Source organism: Penicillium expansum (assembly GCF_000769745.1).
Source record: "Penicillium expansum strain MD-8 chromosome Unknown contig254, whole genome shotgun sequence".
NCBI lineage: Eukaryota > Fungi > Ascomycota > Eurotiomycetes > Eurotiales > Aspergillaceae > Penicillium > Penicillium expansum.
Window position 1 is genome coordinate 172,341 of NW_015971250.1, and position 27,300 is coordinate 199,640.

The 27,300-nt window shown below is 48.1% G+C and overlaps 9 protein-coding genes across 9 annotated transcripts; 2 read left to right on the top strand and 7 right to left on the bottom strand.

The window, feature by feature from the left end:
- Positions 1–71: 71 nt before the first annotated feature.
- On the top strand, positions 72–1,399 carry PEX2_073190 (putative extracellular cellulase CelA/allergen Asp F7-like; the record flags this gene model as incomplete). The annotated part of the gene is made up of 2 exons (XM_016744589.1): positions 72–917; positions 989–1,399. The coding sequence occupies 2 exons, from the start codon at positions 72–74 to the stop codon at positions 1,397–1,399; spliced, it is 1,257 nt and encodes a 418-aa protein (XP_016600560.1).
- A 318-nt stretch (positions 1,400–1,717) lies between these two features.
- PEX2_073200 (Proteinase inhibitor, propeptide) lies at positions 1,718–2,106 on the bottom strand (the record flags this gene model as incomplete). The annotated part of the gene is made up of 4 exons (XM_016744590.1): positions 1,718–1,808; positions 1,876–1,944; positions 2,003–2,043; positions 2,092–2,106. 4 exons carry the CDS (start codon positions 2,104–2,106, stop codon positions 1,718–1,720), a joined length of 216 nt encoding a protein of 71 aa, XP_016600561.1.
- Positions 2,107–3,580: 1,474 nt separating this feature from the next.
- PEX2_073210 (basic helix-loop-helix domain-containing protein) lies at positions 3,581–4,508 on the bottom strand (the record flags this gene model as incomplete). The annotated part of the gene is made up of 2 exons (XM_016744591.1): positions 3,581–3,921; positions 3,977–4,508. 2 exons carry the CDS (start codon positions 4,506–4,508, stop codon positions 3,581–3,583), a joined length of 873 nt encoding a protein of 290 aa, XP_016600562.1.
- Positions 4,509–6,608: 2,100 nt separating this feature from the next.
- PEX2_073220 (putative protein N-terminal asparagine amidohydrolase) lies at positions 6,609–7,864 on the bottom strand (the record flags this gene model as incomplete). Its single annotated transcript, XM_016744592.1, has 2 exons — positions 6,609–7,582; positions 7,687–7,864. 2 exons carry the CDS (start codon positions 7,862–7,864, stop codon positions 6,609–6,611), a joined length of 1,152 nt encoding a protein of 383 aa, XP_016600563.1.
- A 610-nt stretch (positions 7,865–8,474) lies between these two features.
- Positions 8,475–9,931, bottom strand: PEX2_073230 (uncharacterized protein; the record flags this gene model as incomplete). The annotated part of the gene is made up of 2 exons (XM_016744593.1): positions 8,475–9,235; positions 9,301–9,931. The coding sequence occupies 2 exons, from the start codon at positions 9,929–9,931 to the stop codon at positions 8,475–8,477; spliced, it is 1,392 nt and encodes a 463-aa protein (XP_016600564.1).
- A 675-nt stretch (positions 9,932–10,606) lies between these two features.
- PEX2_073240 (metallophosphatase domain-containing protein) lies at positions 10,607–11,500 on the bottom strand (the record flags this gene model as incomplete). The annotated part of the gene is made up of 1 exon (XM_016744594.1): positions 10,607–11,500. One exon carries the CDS (start codon positions 11,498–11,500, stop codon positions 10,607–10,609), a length of 894 nt encoding a protein of 297 aa, XP_016600565.1.
- An 867-nt stretch (positions 11,501–12,367) lies between these two features.
- On the bottom strand, positions 12,368–17,127 carry PEX2_073250 (uncharacterized protein; the record flags this gene model as incomplete). Its single annotated transcript, XM_016744595.1, has 4 exons — positions 12,368–15,204; positions 15,348–16,308; positions 16,361–16,540; positions 16,606–17,127. 4 exons carry the CDS (start codon positions 17,125–17,127, stop codon positions 12,368–12,370), a joined length of 4,500 nt encoding a protein of 1,499 aa, XP_016600566.1.
- A 2,426-nt stretch (positions 17,128–19,553) lies between these two features.
- PEX2_073260 (uncharacterized protein) lies at positions 19,554–21,236 on the bottom strand (the record flags this gene model as incomplete). Its single annotated transcript, XM_016744596.1, has 4 exons — positions 19,554–20,425; positions 20,479–20,874; positions 20,928–21,129; positions 21,183–21,236. 4 exons carry the CDS (start codon positions 21,234–21,236, stop codon positions 19,554–19,556), a joined length of 1,524 nt encoding a protein of 507 aa, XP_016600567.1.
- Positions 21,237–25,096: 3,860 nt separating this feature from the next.
- PEX2_073270 (uncharacterized protein) lies at positions 25,097–25,901 on the top strand (the record flags this gene model as incomplete). Its single annotated transcript, XM_016744597.1, has 3 exons — positions 25,097–25,282; positions 25,342–25,483; positions 25,687–25,901. 3 exons carry the CDS (start codon positions 25,097–25,099, stop codon positions 25,899–25,901), a joined length of 543 nt encoding a protein of 180 aa, XP_016600568.1.
- Positions 25,902–27,300: the final 1,399 nt, after the last annotated feature.

Here is a 27,300-nt window from a genome sequence, read left to right on the forward strand (position 1 = left end):
TTCGATATTCGATATTCGATATCTTGTCTTACACAAACCTTCATTATTTACTTCCATCTACATATCCAACAATGAAGTATCTTCGCCTAGCCTCTGTGGCCGCTCTTGTTAGTGCTGCTACTGTTTCCGCCGGCCCATTGGGCGCCCGCGAACATGACGGATACTGCCCCAAGGGCTACACTATGAGCGTCTACTACAAGACTGTGACTGTGGAAACATACCCAACTGCGACCTCTGTGGCGTCTACAGTTACCTCGACATCTACTCCCGTTACTGTCGAGTCCGAATCCTCTGCTGAGCCCACAGTGGCCTCGTCGTCTACTGTCATTGCCGTGGAGACTACGACTCCCGTCGCTGTTGTCCAAGTCGAGACTACCACCTCTTCAGCCCCTGCTGTTGAGACCTCTGCTGTTGAGACCTCTGCTGTTGAGACCTCTGCTGTTGAGACCTCTACTGCCGAGGCCGCGGTTGTCAAGACTGCTCCAGTTGTGGCCGTTCTGCCCACTTCGTCAGCCGAGACTGCCGCTGTCATTAAGACCATTGCTGCCCCAGCCGTGGAGACCACCGCCGCCGCGCAGACAACCACTCAAGCCCAAGCTCCCGTCGAAGTCGCCAGCACTTCCACCACTCAAGCTCCCGTTGAGGTTGCCAGCACTTCCACCAGCTCTGCTACTTCCTCCGCTTCCACCGTATCTACTTCCAACAAATCTACCTCTGCCGCTTCCTCCAGTGGATTCGCCGGTAAGGCCACCTTCTACGGCGGCAACGTCGGCGGCGGAACTTGCTCGTTCTCCGGATACACCCTCCCAAGCAACCTCTTCGGCACGGCCCTCTCCCTCCAGCGATGGGACGATGCCGCCAACTGCGGTGCCTGTGTATCCGTCACCGGACCTAAGGGTAACTCCATCAAGGCAATGGTAAGTCAAGCTTCCCTTCTCCCATCTCATTCCATTCCAGTCCATCCCATCCAAATTCTAACACAAACCAGATCGTCGACCAATGCCCCGAATGCGAAAGCAACCACCTCGATCTCTTCCAAGACGCCTTCGCCGAGCTCTCTGACATCTCCGCCGGTATCATCCCCACCACCTGGTCATATGTCTCATGTGATCTTGATGGACCTCTGAAGCTCAAGAACAAGGAGGGCACATCCGCCTACTGGTTCTCGATGCAGGTTGTTAATGCCAACGAGGCTGTGACTGCGTTGGAGGTTAGCACTGATGGCGGTAGCTCATGGAAGAGCACCACCCGCACTTACTACAACTTCTTCGAGAACAGTGCTGGATTCGGCACTAGCACTGTTGATGTGCGGATTACCGGTGCCAGTGGCAAGACTGTTATCGTTAAGGATGTCGGGGTTAGCTCCGGCAATGAGGTCACTGCTGGATCGAACTTGTAAATTTCTCGTTGAAGGGAGGGGTTGTATATTTATTTTCTTCTGTTGATAATATTTATGGAGGTGGTTTGGTGAGGGGACTCCCATGTTGGAGATTATATAGTCCATTGCAACGGAACTGATCCATAGCAATGTCGATCTACAAGGTTACTCTCTTTCTTCAAAATATATAAGTCACTGGCTCTCTTTCGTAAATTCGTACTGGCTGGTAAAAGACTCAGTTGTATACCTCACAACCCAAATAGGGTATGATGCAACACGCTAACGAATCTGTCCTCTCGCTATGTATGCTGTCTGTAGAGTCTCGCATCTGGCAGATGATTACTGCGTCTTCACTTCCTGATCGGCCTCGACATGCTCCACGTGCGGGTGTGAGTCGAGACTGTGAACCGTATCCTCGGGGAAAGAAACACTATCAACAAGATCGAGAATTAGCCATCTTACTCTAGAACCAGACCGATAGTGTCGTAACAACTTACGCAAAGCCCTTGATCAGCGAGTACTCGTGTCCAATAGTGCCACCTTGCTCCTTAGCGTGGTCCTTAACGCTAAAAGACATATACGTATTAGTATAGTGTATCTCCAATATGGACCTCAGATGCATACGCCTGAACCTGGTCGTCGGTTGCGTCGGGCTTGCACGTGATCTAAGAGGGTTAGCAATGATGTGTGTATTTGTTGAGTTATTTACTCACAATATAGGAAGACATGTTGGAATAGTGGAAATGTAGTTTATAGTAAGAAAGTTAGAGGAAGCTTGGGAAGTACATGGGATTAAGTAGAAAGGAAAGATGAGCTGGCTCGTTGACATCATAGAGGGGTAGCCTCATAAGCTGATCAGGGCTGTGTTATCTCCGCACGTCCGTGAGTCAGTGGATTATAGGTTGTATACAATTGTATTGGCTTGTCAGAACTAAACTAAACTTCAATGACGCCTTATGGAGGGACATAAAAACTTGTAGTTCTACTTTTAGGGCTACATGTATAGGCAATGGCCATTTAATGATGTAACCCTGGGCATACCTAAAACCTTTCTATCCTAAGTAATTAAAATATTCCATTACTTTGCAATTCTACATAACTATATCCTTTATGTATAATTATCTATTTCGATATTTGTTTCGGTGGTTATGCCAGGCCTGTCTAGTATCGAGAATAACAGCAAATGCCCATTATCAAAATCACTTGAAACAATAATCCGTTGCTTATGCGGCCTAGTGATGTCTTTTTACCTGGTCTTTTTACCTGGTCTTTTAGAGGTATGCGAAGGCGTTAAAAAAACATGCCTCGTTTGTACCCTTGTATAATGATCTGGGCTGGGACTTCAATGTTTCACGCAGGAGACACAAAGCAAAGCTTTCGAGGTATGATATTTAGAGACTACTTAATACATTCCCCTACAAAGATTGTTCATTCAACATGGCAAATCTATGCGACCCTCCAACCGTAAAATTCCGAGGCTCTTCCTTAGGTCCTCGGGCGAGAATCCGTGACCTGGGCTCGGGAGCTCCCGAGGTCGGGGGTCATCATTGCGAGGATCTCACCCCGACGCAAGGGGGATATTCCAATCTACGCCATCTGCCTATGCTGTCACTTGCTGAAAGTCGACACACGCCTAGATACATAACTCCTACAAGGACGAGTCTAGGAAGAGATATAATAAAGTAGTTTCAAAAAAAGGACTTATCAACCCGCAGCTCCATTCCAAGGTAAAACCATCCCAGCCGTAGATTCGCCAGCCCACAATCCATTAATGATGAAAGAAAGAAAGAAGGAAAGAAGGAAAGAATAAAAGAAAGGAAAGGAAAAAAAGAACAAAGCCCGAGTAGCGTACAAAGACCGCAAATTTGTGTGAGCAGAGAATGATCAAAGGGGGTAAGCAACACCGGGAGAGGAAGTTGCGTGGACAAGTTGTAAGGGTAGCTAATGGGAAATGTAACACTCAGAATGCTAGGGGCAGACTGCATTGCGAGGAAACCGAGGGGGAGAGGGGGGGGGGAGGGGTAATGAGAAGTTCGTGGTGAGGTTACATCGATTGGAGGAAACATCCATGGTAGTAAGGGAAAATATCTGTTGACAGCAGAATAGCAGATTTGAAAAACAGAGAGATGAGGGTATGTTCAAGTCTTGACCTCCAGAAACACAACAAGTCGTAGCACATGTAGAAGAATAAGGATGATAAGCCTAATCCATCTCCAGTGACTCTAGCTCTTTTGACTCCTCATAATCATCAAAGTCCAGGCCGGCATCCCGGCAACGCGTCAGCCACTTCAGGGCAATGTTATTGCGTCTGGCGACCTCGCCTTTGAGTTTGGAGTTCGAGCCGCTAATCTCGGCGATAGCATGGTTAGCGGTCAGACTGTGCTTCTCAAATTGCTCGTCAATGTTCTTCTTTTCTTCCTGGAGCTGTAAGATATATTCAATGGCACGTTGGAGGATCGCGCCCTTGTTCTTATCGCAGTTCGGCACAAGACGAGCAATCTGGTTGATACCTTCATTGATAGCTTCACGGCGGCGACGTTCAACTAGGGGAAGGGGTCAATATGCAAACACAAACTCGATCAGCAAAGTGGTTCTTACCTTCTTTGTGATTATTCTTGCGAATTTGGTGCCATTCGGGAGAACCAACAGTAGGCTTCTGGTTCATACTCTGAGCCTCACGCGCGGCATAGACCGCAGCAGCAGTCGAATTGTGGTTGTGACCACCACCCATGGGAGTCTGGTTCATCTCATCGCCAAAGGACAACCCTTGGGTGAGGTTGCTCGCATCGAAACCAGAATCCGGAGGAGGGGGGTACTTGTGTTGAGGAGTATGTGCAGCCAGGGCGGCTTTGGCATTGGCCGTCAACGCGTTATCGTCAGACAGGCCATTCTGTGGACCGACATGCTGAAGAATTTGTTGATCAATGTTGAGTTCGGCCCCAGTGTTGGGAAGTCCGTGGTCGTAGTTTCCGAGCCCTCCATGGCCGAAGTTGTGCTGGTTATCCATGCTGCCGTTGCTTCCGTGGGAAGAGCGGTTAAGACGTTGCGAGTCGGGACCTAAATCCTCGGAGCCGTCTCTCTTGCGCTTATGCGAGCCGTTATCTGGGCTATTCATGCTGGGATCAGACATGCCGAGCCCTAAAGCTGATCGTCCTATTCGTGGTGGTGGTTAGTGGCCAGTAAGTGAAAAAATTGAGGTGAAACAAGTCTCGGAAAATAAGAGAACAAGAGAACGGGATGTGATTGGAGATGTCAATGCAGCCTGCAGTGAGTTGGTGCCTGGCAGATCAAGTCCCTCTCGGGAAGATCAGTAGGCACCCCGCGAAGTAAACAGACGCGTGGATCCGACGCGCTTGTAAGGCATCCCGGAGAGGCCGATCACGTCAGACTCGGCCATCGCCAGTTGAGTTTTTCTGGCGGGCGGCAATGCATGGGGATAGTTCTACGGGGTAGTGACGTTGTCAAGCGATCACATATAATGCGATGCCTCGAAACATCCGCGGGGTTGCAGACATTAGGAACGCGTCATGATGGCTTGCAGGCAGCGGAGGTCACACAGGGGGGCAGCATCGTGAAGGGCACCACTTGCGGTGAGCATCACGACGCGAGGTGCAATAACATGGGGGGATCTGGATGAAGATGGGGCATTGATGGAGCCGTACCTTGGGATGATCTCTCTTTATCACCTGACAGGAAGTCACCTGCCCGACAACAACAAGACGCAGGTCACGTTGTCTGCGAAACCCCGAATTCGAAATTGGGATGCGAAAATGCGAAAGATGAAAATCTGAGGAAGCCGATAGGAAGGTATACAAGCAACGTAGCAATCTACCTCGCGGTAAATTTAGAAATAAGAAAAAGCGTTTCTTTAGGAAGATGTAGAGCAGCGGACAAGTTCAAGATGGATTGCTCACGTGGCAAGGAGGTGGTCAAGAGGAGTCGCGCTGAATCCGGTGGATCAGAACGACCAATAGTGCAGTAAGTCACCTGATTTTCCGATTCAAAAAATATACACTGACGTAAGCATACCGCATGCCGCAAATGAGCCACCTGGAAGCCCTGGAGGTCTAGACAATTTTGCAAACACAACCAAAAAGAAACCGACAGCAGGAGCTGAAGATAACCAACTAAAATGCTTGAATGGCCCAGGGGATTCTACGCCTCCATCTCCCATCGGAAGTCATGTGCAGCCATCCCGTGCCCCTCTGCTGCACACGCTGCACACCTACTTTCTTGGTCTCTGATTGGCTGCCGGGTCTCGGGGAAGGGATTCCTGGATCACGTGTAGTGGTATCTTATGGGCCAATCACAGGTGCCATTTACCCACTACGAGGGGGTGATCAGACCGTCGGATACAATGAGCTTCATAAATCTACACTATTAGCAAGTATATGGGCGTAGTCTAGACACATTAGAGCCCTAATAACTACATACAATATACCCGGCATTGATCCGGAGTGACCATCATCCTTGTTTCACTGCAAGTGATCAGGCTAGATCCACTAGTGTATGGAACACCCCCTTCAACTGATACAGGAAATACAATAGGGGAATATCCCAGGACTGTGGTAGCAGTGGGAAACAAGGTCGTGCATCATGTAGTGGACGTACCGGTCTATATCATGATATAACACGAGTTCTTTTTACAATGCACTTAGCTCACAAGATACATCGTTCGCAGTTCTCATCGGGTTACCTCTGATCCCTCATCGGAGTGGGGAAGAGGAGAATCACATGTTTCAGACTAAGCATCCTGAATTAGCATTCCCCAAACCCTTCACACCACCATGTCTCCAAAGGGTTGCATTGGCTATCTAAAAGGGTCTTCCCTAGTACTTTGCCTGCATATTGATGAACATGATGACTGAATGATCATGAGACCGCAGGATTCCACCCGATGCGATATTAAGCTAAGTATCTCAGCTTTCCGCCTGAAGATTGCGACGATCTCGATGATCTTCATCTATATGTCATCACGTTTGAGCCCTCTATCACACGGATCCCCTCCACATGATGCGCCAGTCGCAATCGATGGAGTTTCCATTCTTGTAGGGAGGATCGCCATAACACTGAGCAATATACACCGTGTAGATTCTGGGATTGGGAGGTATCACAGAAACTCGGGTGATCGAAATACCATTTCTAATGTCAGGTCGCAAGGGTAGACCCTCGACCTGTTCATAGACTCTGCATTATCTGTGGAATAGTCTGACGCGTCCAGTGCGCCGCCTCACTCGGACGCCTTTTTGAGTGCAAATACCATTTGTGGATCTGCCGTAGTATCCGCAAAACAAATACCCTCCTCTGCCGCGCCTAGCATGTCCCAGCAAAGTATCTTGACGTCGAATGGGATGCCCGCATCCTCTGTCTCACTTTCCTCATCAGGAGTGTGCGCACCTGACTCTGCATCCTTCTCCGCAGCATTAAGAGTGGGCCGTTGCGTCACAGCAATGATAGTGCTTGTCCCCGCATATCGCGCCGGTGGCTTGGTACCCTCTGTCGGTGGCTCTTCGCCCGACCGATTAGAAAAGACGATGACGATCTTCTTCGGAGAATCTGCCGCCTTTCCGCCATCAAGATCCACTTCATGTTCCATTCTCTTTTGCAACAGGGGCCAGAATCGCTGAAGCCAATAGTTGAAAGTATCCATCTCGGGCTTATCCTTCAAGGCATCGAGCTCTTCCCGGCTCAGAGTAGTCAACCAGGCCATGGACAGAATGACAAGCTGGGACTTGGAGTCAAGGACTCGAGTTGCAAATTCCCACTCGGTGAATGGCGCCTCAAACTTGTACGGATTGATATCCATGCAGATGCCGAGCGAAGTCGCGACCCGCTTTTTCTCAGATAAAACCTGCTCACCCTGGTGTACCGGGTTTGTCAAGGAAGATAGAGTGCCTTGGGAATCGAATTCAAGCTCATGGAACCCTCGCTCAACTTGACCTTCGGCCGCCCATGTTTCGTCGGTGTAATACAAGAAGCTTTTGCGGTAGTTGAGGACGAACTCCCCGTTCTCGTCGACAACAAGAAGTGAGTTATAGTACGTAACTCTGTCGGGATTTTGAGAATCCTTCTCAATCTCCGGGTACCCCACGCAAACCTTGCATCGCAGACGTCTGGCAGTTTCGCGCGCCCACGAGGCAGAGGGGCCATCACCAGCTGGCTCAAGATATGGCTTGATTGCTTCCAAAGACGGGAAGTTATAGCCTAGTTTGTATTAGCCAGTGAAAATCTCCCACAAATTGAACTAAATTCTACTCCGTAGAGACTGGAGCAATACACGCTGGACAGTTTGTTAGGAAGGTACGTACCCGTCATCGCCAACTCAGGCAGCACTAAGATATCAGGCTTCAACAGATCGACTCCGACTCCGAGCTCCTTTCCATCTACAGAAACAGTCTTTCCAGTCTTCAACAAAGCATTTGCCTTCTCAATATTGCCTTTGAGATCGCCCAGCTTCGGCGCGAATTGAAGGGTTGCAATCCTCATCTTGTGAGATGGCGAGGTTGAGAAGTTTCTTAAGTTAAGAAGTGACACGTGTTGTGTTATAGGAAGTTCCTTGGTGAATCTTGTAAGAGATGAGTTTGAAGTCAATGGTGTTGACGTGGTCGAGGTATGCAGCGCGTGTCTTCTGGTCCAAACACGGACACAGCGGGGCAGGATTTTTGCCAGAATGATGACGGGCGGGTCAGAATCCTTGAACTATATCCCAATATACCCAAGATTATTATTGATATGTGATTTTCGAGTCCAATTTAAGAGCAATTATTTTCGGGGTATGGTTGTGGTTTGACAGGACGATATTTTGGGTCGCGGGTCATATGAAAGTTGATGCCTCAGGGGTGAATATCCCTCGGCTTCTAAGATTCACCAGTACAAGCATTGCAATATCCACAGATTTCAACTGGATTCTTCAATCTCAGATCTATAGAGTAAATTCATGGATAGTAGAGCTATATGGACTATGAAAAGCATAAATATCACACCAATAGCCGATGCACTTAGGTCATACACCGTCATATTGAACTATGCATGTCCTTATGATGTGACTATTGGTACATAGATGTTGAGTTTTAAACAAAAGAAAATGCGAATGCTTTTATTTCCGTTGACAATCAGGTAATGCCCATTTAACCATCCAATCCGACATGAGCACCTCTTCAGCAGTCGGTCGCTCTTCTGGGCGGAATGAGAGCATCCGGCGCATCAGATCTAGAAACGCAGCTTTCTCGTCTTCCTCAATCTCCCCTCCCATCTTCCATCTCCATTTCTGCACACCGATCTCAAATGATTCCTCAAGTGGAGGCCATTTATTCATCTTATAGGACTCCATTGGATGTCCATACTCATCGAAAAATCGAGATCGTGCTTCCCAGCGCTGCCACCATTCCGAGGGCATAGGTCCTAGTACATCGACCTGCTGAGCCGCTATCTGATCCTCATCCACAAAATCGGTGCTAAATATGGCCTTCATTCCGATAATCTCCCATATTGCTGTAGCCAGACTCCAGATATCTGAGGGATATGACAGCGGCATTTGCGATTCGAACTTGGCTTCTGGAGCCCGAAACGCGTTTGGCGTATGACAGTCATGCCCAAGACGAGCTTCGGAAGCGGGGGAAAACGCCTCACCAAAGTCAGTTACAAGCGGGTGCGCGTCGGATAATGCGAACTCCTCCGCAGATTTCCCTATAAATAGCGGCACAACAGCTTTCGCTGGAGCATTGGGAGGTAATGGTTCTCCGTCACACCGTGTGACGGGAACTGTCTCGGGTTCACCGAATCTTCCATAGAATTGCTGGATAGAAAGCTCATCGAAACTTGACGGGAGCTTGAACAAAATGTTATTTAAATGAATATCTAGATTAAAGTTATTGAACATTAGCAAACTAGGGTTTAAATAGATAGTCATAGTCATAACAAACCTCCATGAACATAGCCTTGTGAATGTATATAAGCAACGGCCTGTGCGAGTCGATATGATAGTGCTCGAGCAACTTCCTTGGGGAAAAGACGGCTGAAAGAGACCTCTTTAAGGTTGCATTGTGCAGGGGCCACCGTATAGCATGTATGTTTCCCATTAGGACCTTGCACTTTGAATTCATCTAGGAAAACAGGTACTAAGTCACGCCCAGGATGTTCTGGCGAAGACGATGGAGACGGAGAAGATAGAGCTTTAAGGACTTTAGTCTCGTGTTGGATCGAGTTAGCCACGCTGACCTTGAGAGTAACATATCGGTTCAGATAAGTATCTCGGGCAAGCCAAACCGTCGAATAGCCCCCAAAGCCCAGTTTGTCTGCGATGCGATAACGGCCATGTAACACGTCCCCAATCATGATGGGGTGATACCCCCCAGGTTGATATTCTTCAAGTCTCTCTACACCCTCGATCCAGTCATACTTGACGTGATGTTTCTCGGCCCTTGTGGTGCATAGACGCACGAAAGACACCGAGTCGAGTTTTCGACGCCAAAGGGATCGGCAAACTAGAATCGAGGGTCGAGATGAGGTCAAAAGGTGGACAGGCTGCGCGATCATCTTGAAAGAGCGTGCCATGGTATGCTGGCGTGATTGTTCGAAGAAACAGCCATGAAGCGCTTTTGGAAGGGGACCGTGAACTTTGGATGCAGCCAGGAGCAAATTAATCCCGTGGTTGAATTGCTACTAAGATGTGGTCCCAAGAGCTTCGCAGGCCTAGTGACGCTCTCATATGGGAGGATATACATTGGTGTACATCGATGTAGCGGTATGCTGGACAGACGGGTGTTATTATTGGCTGGGCATACCAATTCACCGCCTCGCTTTCCGCCTCTTCCTCTCGTGCTCTCCCTACTATTCTATCATAATCTGATATAAGTTCGTGGGGAGGTTTAAAAAAAAGTCTTGTGAGGCTACCGGAAAGTGATGAGTACCTACTTGATATCTAGCAAGGGACGCGTGCCTTTTTCCAAGGTATGTATCATTACTGCTTGCAACATTATACCGGCTGGCTGATCTATAAACCAACAATGATGGAAATATGACGACAGGAAAGTGATATCTAGCACGAGGCCACCAAAGATAACAGAGATGTATCATCTGCCAAACAGACCATACAAGTATAGATGCTAGCCAATCCAAAGGAAAGGTTAAAAAAAAAGGGACGAAAAGAAGTGATCAAAAGGATGCCATATCTCTTTTACCTGAATCAGTGACGAGCTAAACATACAGTAAGTTCAAGGCCCTGCAACATCAAATGATAACCTTGATGGGCCGTCTCCGTTCATCATCTCGCAAACCTGCAACAATAGCCGAATTCACAAGTAAACATTTTGCCTCCACACTCGGATTGAAACACGCCTTGAGAGACTCGCGAATCGTAGAAATAAGATTCCAAATACCCCCTTTAGCAATGACAGTGCGCTCAAACGCCTCCTGGAGCTTATCGAATAGGATCCATTCGGTGCCTGCACCCGCATGAACATGTCCAAACACATGTAACCTAGGCTTGACTCTCCATAACTCCCGTAGTAGGTGGGCACAGCCCAGATTCAGCAAGTCAAGATGAGCACGTGGCGGACCATGAGTGATTAGCATATCAATCCCGTCAGGCACCGACCCAGTCCATACGTCTTGATTGCGAGGATACTGGAAGGCCCAGTTACCATAGCGCGGAGTAAGAGGGCTTCCATAAATCCTAAGCTGGCGACCATTTGCGCAGGACACGGTAGTCTCCTCGTTTTCTAGATAAACAATTTCACCCCAGTCAAGCTGAGCCCGCTCAGAGACAGCTTGTTCTGAGTCATCGCGCGCTGTGTCGAGTAACATATCGTGATTACCGGCAACAACTATTTTGGTGCGATGGGGCTGGGCGTGTAACCAGTTGAGTGTTGCCTGGAGCTCCTTCAATGAGCCAGGCTGTGTGAGATCACCAGAGTGGATGAGAATGTCTCCATCGGGGAGGCTGGGTTGACGGTTGTGAGTATCGGAGATGCAGACGATAGTAATAGGATTTGTGAGTGGTTTTGCGGGGATGGTTTGATGCCAAGTGTACAGCTTCTGCGCAAGGAAGACACAAGGTTGAGCTAGGAATTGTTCCCATGGCGTGGGCGGTTGTCGACTGAGGAGGTCACTGAGGGTAGACATGATTGAAGGTTTGGGTAGTTGTAACGATCTAGTCTAACCTGGAGAGTATGCTTAATGAGGTGGTGTTTGCCTTACGCAATCAAGACATCCTGTTTACTTTTCTGTTTGGCAGGTACGATATTCTACCTAGTACTTATATCTACATAAATAGTATACATATCTACATAAATAGTATTGAATGTCGTCCAAGTGAAAAGTCAATGATCAAATGAATAGTATATACCGTCATCCGCTAAAAGTTTGACGTTTATGCCGGTCTCATCATCATATCCATATCACTTTTTTCCGTCCGTATGTCTACTGCAAGTCGAAGTTTCTTTTTGGAAACAGTTTGATTTTCTTGCTATATACATCTGACAGCCAACACAATTGACTAGTCGTTCAAATAAAAGGGGTTGGTGAATGTGTAGAGACGAGTAGTAAAATGGTAAAACCATGTAGAACAACGGCGAAAAGCATAGTTCCTACAAAACAACTTTTCAATATCTAACTTGCGACGTTTGGAGTATTCACCATAGATAGTTAGGATCTATAACATATTTGTAAATGTAGTTGTACATTGTCTCCCAGGCGGAAGCCCCGATATGCCACTATATCTCGTCGTAACCGGACGCCTTTTTTATCACTCAGGCGGGTATATAAGTAGAAAAAGAAAGTAATTGAAAGATGAATAAAATTTCGCTGCGAATGTCCACTGGGGAAAAGTAAGATATCATTGAACACGACTCCACAAAATGCAAACATGAGATGGGCATAGAGAGTAAGCGGGTACTCATATCCATGGCCCATATGAGAGGGGAATAAATGTGCGAGATACACCATGAGATAATCACAATATGGAGAATAAAGAAAGCGTAGTACATCTCCTCAAACGCTCTTGGAAGACACGTCTTTCTCTTCCTCGTCCTTCTTGTCTTTGCCGTTATTCTCCTTCACTCCGTTCTTGCTCTTAGCCATCTCCTCTTTCTCTCGCCTATGACGTTCGAAATCCAGGGGCACATGTGCAAGTCCACGGGCACCAGTGCGTCTAATTCGCTCCTCAGTGCGGGACATAGGTCGGTCCGGGGTATCAGGAGCGTAAGCGACCTCGTATCCTCTGGCAGTGCGATTGAGTGTCAGACGCGGGGGTACATAGGAAGTTGGTTGGGGGATTTTTCGGGTGCGATACTTTTCCGCGATCCGGGCGACGGGATTCCAGTTTGGGTCGTGCCATGGCTCTCGGATATTTCCAGTCCAACCGTCGAAGATTCCAGGGCCAGTTCTCAGCTTCTCAGCCAAGATCCGGGCCCGAGAGAGGGCAATCTCGTCCTCGTCGACTTGGCGAGCCCGTTTCAGTCGAGCTTCCTCGATGTACTGGAGTTGTTCTTCGGTAAGGCGCTTTGGCTCGCACAAGGCCTTAGCGCGTGCAAGCTTTTCTTCCAGCTTTTCCAAGATCGGGAGCTTCGGCATAGGACGGTTTTCTGCTTTATAGACGGAGAAGTTGAAAGGGACATATTCGTCCTCTGTGGAAACCTTGGGCACCTTGGTACTCGGACCATGTTCCTCCGGCTGGGGCTCAGTCTGCTCATCCATTGCTCGTTTCTTCTTAAGGCCTTTAGACTTCTTGTGCACTGGAGACACTTGTGACTCCTGTGGCAGAGGCTCTTCCTCTTCAAAGTGAACGGACCGTTTGAATGATCCATCAGCCGCTGCAGCGGGAGCTTTTCCTTTCAGCGAAGAGCGCCTCTTGTGCTGGTGGGATACATCTGCACCGGTGGCCTCATGCTGTCGTTTCAATGCCCCTTGCTGTCCTGGAGCCACTGAGGGTTCTGGGATTTGGAACAAGGGTGCTCGGGGCTGATTAGTTGCCGTTTCAGGTGAGTATGCATTTGATGTGGTGTCAAATATTTTAGGCTGCCGAAGTGCTTCAAAGAGAGTCCGGGGAGGCGAAGAGGCGGTCGCTTGAGTGTGCGAGACAGATCGACGCGTGCCCGAAATAGAAGCGGAGCCGTTTGTGGGAGGCGGGCCAGGTATTTGGGCCTGTGCAGGTGCGGACTGACTGAACACTGATGTTTCACTCGGCTTGGGCGACTGTAGACTACCCAAAGACGGGGACAAACCCAACGGTGGATTCTCGGGCATGGGGGCAGTAGCGGCTGGGATGTCCGCTTTCTGGCTTGGCTGCGGTGCCTTGGGAGCTGCAAAGACTGAGCTGGGGACTGGAAATTGGCTTGCAGCCGCGTTCGAAGACCCTGAGATAGTGCTAGCATTGTTCACAGAGAACGGCGAGAAGGGCTGCCCGAAGCCCGACGCAGGTTCCTTGGCTTTGACAGCTGTCTCTGGGGCTTTGAGTGCGTGGAATGGAGATGGAGCAGCAGGGGTAACAGTGTTTCCCAGACCCACAGCTGGGAAAGATGACGGAGCGTTCGGAAGCGCAAATGGATTGTTCGATGCAACCGTTGTTTGCTGGGCTTTGGAATCACTCTTGGACACTGTAGACTGAGCAGAGGTATTAGTGGGACCAAAGGGGTTGGCACCAGAGAATACCGAAGGCGCAAATGGGTTCTTGGATTCAGTCAACGATGCAGGAGGCGAGGGGCTGGGCTTGAACAGCGTAGATGGCGCGGTAGGAACTGGCGCTGGCGTTTCTGTTTTCTGAGTTGGCTCCGATGGCTTAGAGAAGGAGAATGGGGACGGCGCAGTGAAAGCACCAGCGCCAGAAGAGAAAACAGAGGTGGGGTTGTCCACAGCCGATGCCGCATGAGGCGAAGTGCTGGGCTTGAACAGCGTAGACTGAGCAGGAGTCTCTGTCTTCTGGGTCTGTTCTGATGGCTTGGAGAAGGAGAACGGAGATGGCGCTGTGAAAGGACTCGAACCAGAGGATAGCACAGAATTGGAGCCATTCTGGAAAACGGAAGCGGGGTTGTCTGCAGTTGACGATGCAGGAGAGAAGAGACCAGGCTTTAGGGACGCAGGCGCGGGAGAAGTTCCTGCAGGTGTCTCCGTCTCGAGTTTTGCGTACGTTGGCTTTGAGAATATGGACGAAGCAGAAGAAGTAGATGCGAAAGCGGACGATGAGGGCCCGGCGGGGCTAAAAGATGAGATAGCTGGCTTGCCGGCGGCGTCAGGCTGAGAAGGAGGGAATTTTGCCTGGAAGAGCGAGGGCGTAGTGGTTAGGGCAGAGGCGTCGGTCTTTTCGGGTTCCTTTGGAAACGAGAATGGATTTGGCGAAGAAGTGAAAGGGGACGGCACTGCGGGCGTAACAGTGGTCGAGGGGATCGAAGTTCCGAATGGATTTGAGGGAGGAGATGCTATTTTAGATGGCTGGAAGGGCGCCGCGAAAGGATTTGGCGGCTTTGAAGTGGCGGGTGGTATATTTGACTGGAAGAGGGAAGGCGAACTTGCAGGAGTAGATTGTAAAGATTTTTGGGACTCTGAAGCGATCCGGAATTCAGAAGCAGTTGTGTCCTGAAGAAGGGCGTTGGGTGTTTCAACCACAGGTGCGGGTGTCTGATTATCAATATCACTCACGAAGAGATCCCCATCTTCTGCATCAGCCTCAGGCAGGGTTTCACTCTTTTCGGGCAACTGGGAGCGATCTATCATGCCCATTCTTGCGGCTTCTCTGATGTTCATGCCGAGAATGATGGCAACAAGACTACGTCCTGCGCGCTTCGACTCCACGTAGGTCTCAGAGAAAGAGTGGTCAGATGAGGGTACAAAGTCTGGGGAATTGTTAGTCAGAAAACAAAGAAAGAGAAGGAAATGGGATGGAAGGTATCACGAAGTAGGGGTGACGGAGAGGGGTGGGATTGGAAATGAAGGGAAACGAGATCTGGCTGAGGTGAAGTTGTTTAAGATCACTTACCGACAGAGTCTACTGGTCGATCACCCCAATTGAGATAAAGTCCACCACTCGCATTCTCCACAAACTGTAAGCCCTGTGCATTGCAATATTCAATTGTCTGCTCGTCGTCATCAAAGTGCAACACCTTGGTTAATTCCTCCACAGTCCAATGGTCGTTCTTGGATTGCTGTGACAGCGGAGTTCGGCAATAGGCTTTCCAGATTGCACGGATTGCTGTCTGACGAATATGGTTGAAGTACACCTCAGCCACACAGGCCATCAGATACGACACACTCGGGGAATTGATAATGTTGAAGAAGCGAGTGTAGAATCCCTGAGCAACTGCGTTCGGCCGGCGAGAATCCAGCGCACCCTGAGGCTCCCATGTATTACAGGCAGCAGCAAAGAGTTCCAATGCGACCTGAACTCGAGGGGAAGCGAGTAGGGCAGGTGGCCATTTCTGGACACGTGCTTCCAGGTCAGGCCGCTGGTCGTGGATCGAGAACAGGATGTGGTAGGCGCGGAACTCGTCCTCGTTGGGGAAGTGAATGCGCTCACGATTGTCATCATAGTAGTACATGAGAGAGAGCATGGTGTTGTTGAGTTGCTCACGCTCCTGGTGACGGTCGAATTGCTCCGTGTTCGCCGGGTTGGAAAGAAGATGCAGGGACACAATATGGAAACGCGCAATTCTTTCTAGACAGATGACCGCTGTCTTTACGTCTTCTTCTTGGGTAAGTTGCTGCACCGAGAAGTCGTTCCGGATTGATCGTGTTCGGTTCCAGACAAACATGTGGATGACAGCCAACGGTTCACCACCGTTGATAACATAACGGATGAGATAGTTCATGGTTTGTAAAAGTGTCTTTGGCGTCCGGATATCCGAGGGCAATTGCTCGTCATTTCCAGCTGCCGCACGCCGGAAGCGCTTCACCATCTTGGTTTCCATGATTTCCAGCTGATTCGTTGCCGGATTATAATACTAAAGTTACGTGTCAGCGTGGCGCCCAAAATAGCAACTGGCGCATCATTACCTTTTCACACTTGTCGACTGCTTTCTGCACGATCCGCTCCACCCTCTCGAAATCGGGACACATGCCGGTGCAGGTACCCACTGGTGTGATAGCCTGCTTCAAAGAAGTCGGCTGGTTCGGGTCTGCCATTTGCCCATCCTTGATCGCCCGTTCACGCTGTCTCACTTGATCGATTTTTAGCTGCAGATTTGGTCAGCTCCAGTTCCGTGGTCTTGTTATCCGTTTTCGAAGAAGGGCAGACTGACTTTGTCAAAGCGATCCTGGTAATTGCTCAACGTCGATGCATGCTCCATGGATGCCGCAACATTAGATCCCCCGCCAACAAATTTCGCCGAGGATTGTTGTTTCGTGACGTTGGTAGGTTGGGCGAATGGGTTTTTGGCGACGTTCGAAGCCGAAGCATTGTTTGAGACTTTGGAAAACGGAGACTGTTGAGCAGGCTGAGCGCCAAACGGCGACGCAACAGATTTCTGTTGATTCGGTTGCCCAAAGGGCGAGTTGACAACACCAGGGTTGGGGCCCTCTGCAGGTTGTTGGGATCCATTCACGGTGTGGGTTGCAGCGCCTGCGCCGCGGCCACGGCCACGAGCCGTCCATGTCATCGACCCTCGTCCACGCCCTCGAGCCCTTGTTGCGCGAGGCGCACCTGCCCCTCTCGGCACATATGTTGACGTGGGTCCACCTCTTCCCCGCCCCGTTGAGCTTTGCACGCCTGGCGCGCCTCCCCTATGGCCGCGGCCGGCTGAAGGATTGAACGGGCTAGCCATCCTGCCCGCAAAGAGCGGAATAAAATGGATAGGCCACCGCCTCTTGAACCAGTCCCACCACTCGCTTTATGGTCAATTTGGCTTCAGATTTTGAGGACGATAATTCCGATATGCGATGGTCGGCAAAGTCGATTGCGCAGAGATCTGAAAAGTTGTTTGCTGTTTGCTAGAGTCAGTGCGCCGAGGCGACAACAAAGAAGTCAGCCCATGTTACAAAGCCGCGAGGGGGTGGTTGGGATGGCCCAATTCTGCACGGAGCAGACAGCGGATGGATACAAAGGAAGGCCGGAGGACAAAGCTGAGGACTTGAGATGGACTTGGGGATAGGTATTCGCGCAACCTGTCAGTAAACTCACGGGTCTTTTCTTTTCAAATGGACGTGCAAGCGACCTCACGGCCTGGTCGCCTTCGGTATTTGCGAATGATTGGGATCGTTCAAGCTCGTGAAGCGTGCGCGTCGGAGTTTGCGATACTGCCGTGAACTAAAAATGCGCACCGGTTTATCAGCCCCGCGACGAGACCCGCATACGCATGAAGGCCCGATGTAAGAACTTACTGAGAATAAAGCGATTGAAGAGGATGGAAGTGGAAGTTCCGCCGTGCTCACGGAGCTTCAAGCTGAGCGGAGTGGCTCCGCTTACTCCGCTGACCAAGCGCTTATGTCGGCGCGCGCGCTTGCGTCTAATTGGCCGCAGCTGGATCGAGTCATTGAATTCTTGTATATTCCAGGGCCCATTAGATGGAATCTTCTTCATAGCAATAGGTATTATCGACAATAGCTATCATTGACAAGGTTATATTATACTATAAAGAAATATCAATACACATTTCGGGGCCTCCCGAGGTCTATTCATCTGAATTTAGGGCAGATATTATCATGTGGAGCGGCAAGAGAGATTCGAACCTTGGAATCAAGCATAATACATATAATAAATATAAAGGTATTGGGCTCGAGCAGAGGTTTAGAGCGAAAGAGATAAATGGGAATTTAATATAGGCATTGGTCTTGTACTTATTGAAGCATAGGATTTCTTTTTAGTCTTCTATATGCTTGTGTAATTCATACTCCTATCCAGGCAGAATGTGGCCGTAGGCAAAACCTCGACCATGTCATATGCTACCTAGGCCAGAAGACTCCAAAAGAAAATAGAAAAATGTGGAGATACAAAAAGGTCGAGCTGGGTCTCGCATACAAGATAATCACTTTAAGCCTCGCGTTTCAGTGCCGTGGCATCCCTTTTTGCCTGGCATACAAGAAGCTTATTAGTCTCTCCTCCTAAAATCAGTGATAAACTGCCAATTCCATTTGTATCCACCGTTCATATGTAAAATGAACCCCGTAAAAAAGCTACATCGGGTAGAATTCCGGTTTTCCGATGCTCGAACTATGAGATGTTTTGCTATGGTTCGAGTGCGAGGAATTTCTCGGGTGCCTCTTCAAACCTTCCTGTTGTAGCAACAATAAGACTAGTTTAAGGGGATAGTTTTCAGAGGGACACGGGAGTCATGTCCCTGGTTATACATTGAAATGTTGTCTGTAGGTTTTATCTTTTATAACTACTGCTTTTGCATCTTCTTTCTAACTAAACAACTAAGAAAGGAAAATGGCATTCAAAAATAAAACGCAATGTTAACCTTGGGAGGCCCCAGGTCGCAGAAACAGCTGACTTTTCTTGTGGAATTGAATAATATCTACTAGATCTTAGGGTTGAGAAACTGGTGATTTACTGACTACGCCATTTGTATTATGCTGTTATTTGTGTAATACTACATGTGTAAGTCTCTCGACTGAGAACCAAGTACAACATAGTGAAGTAATGATACCCCATTAAAAGGTCATAAGACTAGAAATGAAATTAAAAAAGGAGATTTTGTTGCATATTATCGACAGAATAAATTTTTCCAGTATCTACCCAAATCTCATTTATCAACAGCCCCAAACATCCATGTTGGGGAAACCCATATTCACAACCAAAATCAAAAGGATCAGACAGATAAGCAGATCAACAGAAGATGAGAACAAAAAGAAACAATAGGCTAACAGCAAAAAAGAAAAAGTGAAAAAATAACAAGACCACAAAAGAAAATCAAAGAAAAAAGAGATCACAGAACAAAAACCAAGACCGGAATATAACCCACTTCAAATCAAACAAGTCCCAAATATTTCCAAAAAGAAAGAAGAAAAATAAGCAAACAGACCCTATTTGTACCGGCACCTGTCGAGATGACCCCAAGTTTTTATACCACCATGAATCCCAAAAAAAAAGACAACAACTCCCCAGGCAAAGCCTTATGATGAGCGCTAAGTTTGTTGACCAGAGCCATCACTCATATATATGTTCGTTAATACCCATATCCATATCCATACCCATGCCCCATTAAACCACCATCTTCGAGTCATTTGTGACAAGAGCCCCACGTCCCATTTAAACAGCGTGGGAGAGAGTCATCCCGTTAGGGTTTGGGTGGCCCAGCGATCCCGTACGGAAAGGCAGGGATCTTTGGTGAATGGAGTCCATGTGGGATTGCTGGGCGTGGTGATGGGACATGTCATGCATGTGTGATACCATAGGCATCTGGTATGTCATCGCAGGCTGGGGCATACCCTGGCTAGATGCCGGTGTAGCGTAGTCAACAGGGCTGAAGATGTTTTGGCGGAAAGTCGGGGTCCAGGTATCGTAGTGGCCATTTACCCCCGCGCGCTGATCGGTGGTGTTGTTTGGGTAGGTGTTGTGAGCGGAGTAGTCGAAGGCTGAGACTGAGACGTCGTGGGGGCTGATCATCTCTGCGGTCACGGGAGTGCTGATCATGGGCTGCGAGAATGAATCGGTATATTGGGGAGGTGTGGTGTAGTAAGGGCGGTCCTGGCGGGTGGTGTTTTCGAAGGTAAGAGACTCTGCCATGGAAAAATTGCCTGGATGGGAGCGGGCTGATGGGATGTTGTCGATGGGTGTGGTTAATGAGGTGGATGCTTGCTCGAATGATGAGATAGGGGTCATTAATCCTTGGTTGATGTGCTCGGGCTCCTCGATAGTGACTGAGGCGGCGGAGTCGTCTTCTTCGTCGCCCTTAGGGCTAGGGCCACGGTTCATAGTGTAGACGACCATGTTCGCATCAACTTCACCTCGTTCGAAGCGCTCCTCCATCTTGCGGACCCGGAGGATCTCGTAGATGATCTCGACATGGGATGCGTGCTTTAAGCTCCGCTTGGTGTCGCCAGCAACATCCTTGAGCTTATCAGCAGTAATACCGTAAGCACCAAGCTTGCGGATAATGTGAAGCAAGAGTTCGATGCGGTCTATCAATAAGTAAGTAAGTAGGTCAAGAATCAAGAACATAGGCAGATCATACACTCTTTTCTCAAGTGGTCAGGCTCCTTGTGCATAACACCGGGAGGCCACCACTCGGGCTTAGTCTTTTCTGGGTCACCTGTAGTACCGGGGGCGGATCCTGCTGGTGGTTTGCCACCGTTGTAAGGGTGTCGGACCTGCTTGCGAGGTTCGATGAATTTGATGAATGCCTTGGCAACCATGCGGCAGTTCAGCTGTTGGAAATGCTTTAGTGCCCCTTCGTAGTAGGCCATAACCTTTTGGGCGTCTCCAATACGCAGAGGAACCATTTCAGTAGACCCGCTAGGAAGCTCCTCGCTATCCGTGTCCTGCTCAGTCAGGCGGTCATCGTTGACAGAAAGAACAGGAGCGTTGCCCTTGCGGCGTCTCACTCGACGAGGAGATGTGTCCATTGTCTCTATAAATTGGTATTAGCACATATTGACCAAGCTAAGTGAACTTTTAACATACGGCGAGCAGGGACATGGTAGCCGATGCGTTCACCCAGAATCTCTAGGAAGTTCTGGCGGACTTCTGGGGTGAAAACAGTGGAGTTTTGCTCTTGAATGGAAGATGATTCATCAACCTTGAGCTTGCCATCACGGTCGAGATAAATCATGGCAAAGTGAGCATAAGGAGGGCGGAATGATGAACGGGAGTTGGTCATCATAGGCTAAACCAGATGTTAGTAAGAATGAATTCAGATCTCTCTCAAGGAAAACATACAGGAACATCTCCCCATCCTGGGGGTCCCTCGAGGGCCGAGGCAGACCTCTTCATGGCTCCGCTTGTTGGTTTACTGTACACCATTGTGGCGGGTATAAACACGTCTAGGTGTGTGAGGACGCAGTCGTCTCGCGAAGTGTAATTTAGTCTCAGTCAAGATAGTATATCAAGATACTGGAAATGAGAGTGATGTTGGTTTTGAATGTTGCACGTCCAGGAGAGACTCTTCTCTTTATAGATTGTGTTGGCTCGAGTGGCGGGGTTGCGATTTTCGTCTTGCAAAGAAGTTGGTACTAATTCTGTAGACTTGCAGTTAGCGAACTGCCTCTAAGCATCTTCGGCAGCACCAGTCCGTCCCCGGGAGAGGGTGTTCATGAACCAACGGCGGAATAGCCATTCCCGGTCCGGTACGGGAACCGGTAGGACAAACGCTGGGATTCCGATAATCGGGCATCCAATCAAGCTTACAAACAGAGGCAGAAGAAATTGGCAGGATGTACTCACACTGTTTGAGGTGACAATGTGCAGGTGTCTCAATGGGGATGGAAAGCGGATGACTGCAGCACAGTGACTGTTCGTAACCGGGATGCAGGAACAAGGAACGAAAGGAAGCCTCCACTTTTTTGTGTTCCCAGGTAAACGAAAGGTGACGGGGTTGGAATAGTTGAGAATAAAATATCTTGAAGAAAGATTTGATCAAGTGGGATGTTCTTTTAAATAAAGCTGAGGGAGTATAGAAATCAAAAGGAATAAGAAGGGGATATGCAAGCCTTTTTCAGTTCTAGACTTTAATGTGTACCGTGACAAAAGGACGATAAAAAAATATGACCATTAATTCAACATGGATGATCCTAGAAGCCGAGTCCCTCTCTGATCGTATGCATGCAGCGAGATTGGCGCATTCGAAGGACATGCAGTAGCTTAGACTTGACCCGATCCAGGATCCCTGTCCCACACTATTTGTAGATCGCAGGTATATTTATTATTTATTTCCTTTTGATTTGATTTGATTTGAATTATTTTATTGAATTTATTTATAATTTATAATTTATATATTTTTGGGTTAATTTATATTATTTAATTAATTATTAAATTCTTATTAATTCTATTAATTCTATTAACTCGGGAAAAACCCTAAGAGTGGCGCTCATTATCGATCGACCACACCTCTTGCCCCCCCACAAGCAGGCCTCATGGCTTGCTGTCAGTTCACAAAGACTCAATCCAAGGGGATCAGATCCCCAAACCACTTACCATTGGTATACGAGGCAACCAATTCTCGGCCTAGACCTATGTAGTTAGATGTAAACCCCGAACATCAGCCTATTACCCATTTAAGCACTCGCGTCTAGCTGTCAGGCACACCCAAATACCAGAATACCCCCGTTGGGAAGACGCACAGGCCCTATTGACGCCGTGTGGGTGCTATTCTTAATGTGCAGATCGCAGAGCTTTCGGAGGCCCCGGTTCAAATAGCAATTCGTCATCGGTGATGCTGTTGAATTTTAATCAAAGTACTCTCTTTACGCACTAAAAGTGCATGATGATGCCTATATTATCATATTACATCACACTATACGGAGTATTAACTTATTACTTACATTTGAAGACTCAATATTATCTATAACATTTTTTTGTGTTCTCGATCTCCGGATCTCAACACCAAAGTGCCCCGACACTAGTAACCAACCAAGTAAATGAATCCACTCTTCTCCATCCTTCGTGAACCTATCAAGGTGCGGCTTGTGCATGGCCCAACACCCTGGATCCTGGGAGATGACTCGCCGATAAACTGTCAGTGTTTCTTTTTTATTCCCGTCTTGAGCTTGTTGCTGGTCGTCGATCTCCGTTCATTGACAGATACCTACTCCGGGGTGGCAAGCCAAAAACAGTGGGTTTCTGGAATCATAGACCTTGGCTTCAGCTGAGCATTAGCATGGCCGAAAAAACACCCCCCTCTCCCCCCCCCTGAGATCAGACCTCAAATCTCGCCAAATGAATCCAAATCAAGTTGATCAAATCAGTTGAAGCGAAAGGGAAATGGAAAAAAAAAGTACTAATTAATACGACTGTAGCTCTCTCGCCTATACCGATTTATCCGCGAAGGTGGGCTATAATAAATTCAAAAACCGCTCTAGGACAGATCGAGATAGTATTAGAGTGTTTGGCAATCCCAGCACCACGGCGTGATCTACTCTCTCCGGGGAACAAAATTGGTTGCAAAATGGTTCGAGTAATTATCCCACGGCGGGTTAGTGGCGGTACCTTTTGACGTCTGGGACCTTTTGTGACAGCCCAATCAGGTGTCTCCTTTAATACCCCCGCCTGGGTCTGTGCTGAGAGTCCAGGGGAGAGGGAATTCCGTACCCAGGATTCTGTCAACGCGTCCATCTCCCGTCCCGGTGGATTACACTGGCGTTTCTTAGGATAGCCGCTACCATTTACACTATGGGTTTTGAAATCACCCGGAACAAAGAAGATGACCATAACGGCCCAAGTCGGTCAATGCTACCCAAAAAAAGGGGGACAGAATCTAAAACACTCTAACCTACTCTATCTTGTCTACTATCTTGACATGACAAAAGGGGAATACATATCTCCTTGGTCCCACTATTCATCCACGCTATATCGGGGAAGATGCAAGAGGCAGAGTTTTTTTTTTTTTAATGCACAAACAACTCCAATCTGATTGTGTACTTTGAATATTGTATAGATCTGATCAATCTCATCGAAGTAGACTACTGTCTGCTACTTACCTAACATTGTAACATTCCAATTGCCGTCCACAGCAATAGTATTGGACTGCAGTACTCCGTACCTCAAATTGCATATACTAACCTCCGCGGAAGCACGTAGATAAATTATATATTTTTCTAGCTTGCCGCAAGGTATAGATAGAACAAGGCAGTATCGTTAAACTAAATGTTTTAGGGTAATGGTCCGTTATTTGTCATTATTTTGGGTCTTTGAGGGCGCAAAAATTCGCAAAACTAGGCATATCCAATACTTTGATCAAGTAATCGGGAAGTTCTACTCCTTACGGCTTCAACGATGACATCCCCGGAGAGTGTCTCTTTGTTTGTGCCCCCCCATTACATGTTCTTGGGGTTGTTTGCTTTGTCCGCTTAGCCGCCGTGGATTTTTTTTGTGGAAATCAAGTGGACTTCTCTACTCCGCCGCAAACTACGGAATACTTCATGTTAGGGCCAGGTAGCCAAAAAAAAAAGAAAGAAAGAAATATTCAACAAAAGTCCTAGATCTATTTGAAATCACGGATTACTCCGAATATACTATGTATGAACTGCGGAGTTGTCATGTTGAATACTCCGTATTTCAATTCACTTTGAATGGTTTTGGGGGTCTAGATTTTAGACGCAACCCCCCTTTTTAATACCAAACTTGTCTGAGATGATCAGACTTCTAGTATCTGACACTTGTAAATCGAAGCTTTTCATTGGGCGTAAGAGATGATCCTTACCCGAACGCTCAGACCAGCCACAGACTAGCCACAACGTGGCTCATGCTATTTTGAGCACTGCCACAGGCCCATGACGGCTGAAGGGGCAAAAAAAATGTCTGCACTGTTTACTTAAGGTGCAGCAAAGAAAGCATTCATGGATATCCCCTGCTTGACCTTAATTTATGTGAAGATCTTGAAACCCAAGACAAGTGTCAGAGAAGTTTGACAGCTTGGCGTTGGCAATCCCGACCACACTAGTTTCAGAGCAAACATTTGATGAGTGCCTAATAATATAGTGACCGCTATTACCGCTTACACTACCAAAAAAGGAACTAGTTAGGGCGCGGAGTTGTTCGGTGATGCAATCACCCTGAAATCTCAAAATGAGGCCTGGACTTGGCTCGGTGCGGCCTCGGCGGTTATGTGACAGCGGGTGTGCACTGACGGGAAGAAAATGACGGGGTGGGGGCCAAGTCAGAAGATTGGGGATAACTGCAACAATCACACAATCGGGGTTGGTAGGGTGATCTACATTTACTTTCAAACAACTTCATGTCTGTGCCCGTCGCACACTTCTGGAACGCTCGATAAAAATTACATGGACTGGGATGTCTGTTTAGGTTGGTTCACCGCTACGAGAGTGTACAAAGATATACAACGTACAAAGTAAGCTCCGGGAAGTGTAGTGTCGTACTTTAGGAAATTACTTCATGTCTATCCTTCGCTTCGGCATTCGATGGTCCAATAGTCAGTCTGGGGCTGATGTCCATCGAGATAGAACTAAGCAATTTGAGGGAGGGGTATGTTGTACAGAGTAGACATGTAGAAAAGGGGTGGGAGTGTATACAGAGTGAGTCTGTTCGCCAAAGTATCAGCGGGAATAGCGAGACGGTCGTTTCTAGGCTGCATGATCGGTGTGCTATTGTGGTACAAAGATACTGTCGAGAGGCAACCTGCGCGCATGACATATGGAAGACGAGTATATTTCCCAATTAGGTAAGAGATGCCTGCATTGGAGTATCCTCGTATTAAAAGAAACGTCAGGGCCTATCAAACTGGCACTCTATTTGGATCTTCGGGACGGACTAAAATGCCACATGACTAGGGCAAGTTGTTGCGCAAATCCGAGCCACGACAGGCACGATCGATCAATGATGCACATCGATCGAGCTCGATCGATCCAAGAGAGACTGGCATTGCGTCATCTAGCATCCGCCTCTTTTATCGGGGCGTTTTGTGGCCGAAGCCGGGACCCGTAAGGAGTGCTCCCCAGACACAATTTGGTACCTTTGCTTTTTTGAGGACTAAGATTGGCAGGGAGGTTCATGGTCAGAAGGGCAGTGACATTTGCGCTTGTACTTTTGACATTGGCCAGTGATCGGTCGACGATGGCTTTTTTAGAAACTGTGGAGCATCACTCTGGTCCCAAATTCAATCTTACTAGGACCCTAGGGGCCCAGACTCGATCCACACCAAGCCAGTGGACTGGGGCGGGCCGGGGATGGCGGTCCGGTCAAACTAAAGCTGTCAAACTCCGAATATGGTCTAGTTTATTCCCCACTATCCCAAAGGAAAGGTCAAAGTTGAGGATCATAGAGCCTTTTGACTCTACCCGGTAGGTTGGAATTGATACAGAAATGAACCTCGTTTCCACTTAGTCGATTACCACATCCAATATCTCCAGCCTAGAGTTTCAGGAAGCGATATCTTACCCGAATGGGCCGAATGGGAACTATGAGGTATTCCAAGACATTGGGCTTACATCTGGCCGGGGTCGTATAATCAAAAGTCCAATTCTCATGTGCCCTAGTGATAGTGGTGTTGATCACAGCATCATTTATCTTTGGGGCAGCCAATCCCAATGAGGCTTCATTCCAACTTTGGAAGGATGTCGCCTATCCTATTCCAAGGTTGTAAGCCAAAAAGTATTACAAATATGCATGATGTGGTGGCTTTCGATAATATTAATGTATTCCAAATATGCAGTCTTTCTATTCCCTGTTGTTTGCAATAGATGGACAATGAGAACAACAAGCAAAAAGCAATGTGAAACAGCAGGGAGTTATTTCCCCATCGTGGTACGGCCCGAAGGGCCGCCCATAGTGTACCTACAGGTCGGGGCAGCGCTACTGCAGTTAATCTATTGTTGGTCTCCCATTATATCGCAAGTAGAATATATTTCCGACTCTAGACAAGGGTATAGGTGCAACCGTGGTATTCTTTACGTTTACCCCTGAGGCTTGATCGGCTCGACCTAGTCTATCTAGTCTATCTATGATGTAGGAATAATCGAAATTCACATTGGTATGTGGCGGCGCAATGTCCGAAGCTCTTACGCACAACTCGTACTTTATACCTAGTCAGTCTCACCAGATTGGCTGGATCTTCTTCAATGCATTGTTCGCGGTCCACTTTCGGTTCCCTCCTTCGGTCTCGCTTAGCCCTGGGATAGTCAGGAGACACCCTTGCAGCGGAATATTACTCCGGTCGCCTCATCGCTTCATCGCCTCAGTGGGGGAACGTGGAAATCACCTGCATGGAGTATACGACACATGTAAGGGGAGAAAAGCCATGTTGAGAAATAATCCTATCAAATGTCAAAAGGATCAGCCCTGGAGGCTTTGATAGTCGCTCTAGATTGGGAAACTCTGATAAACT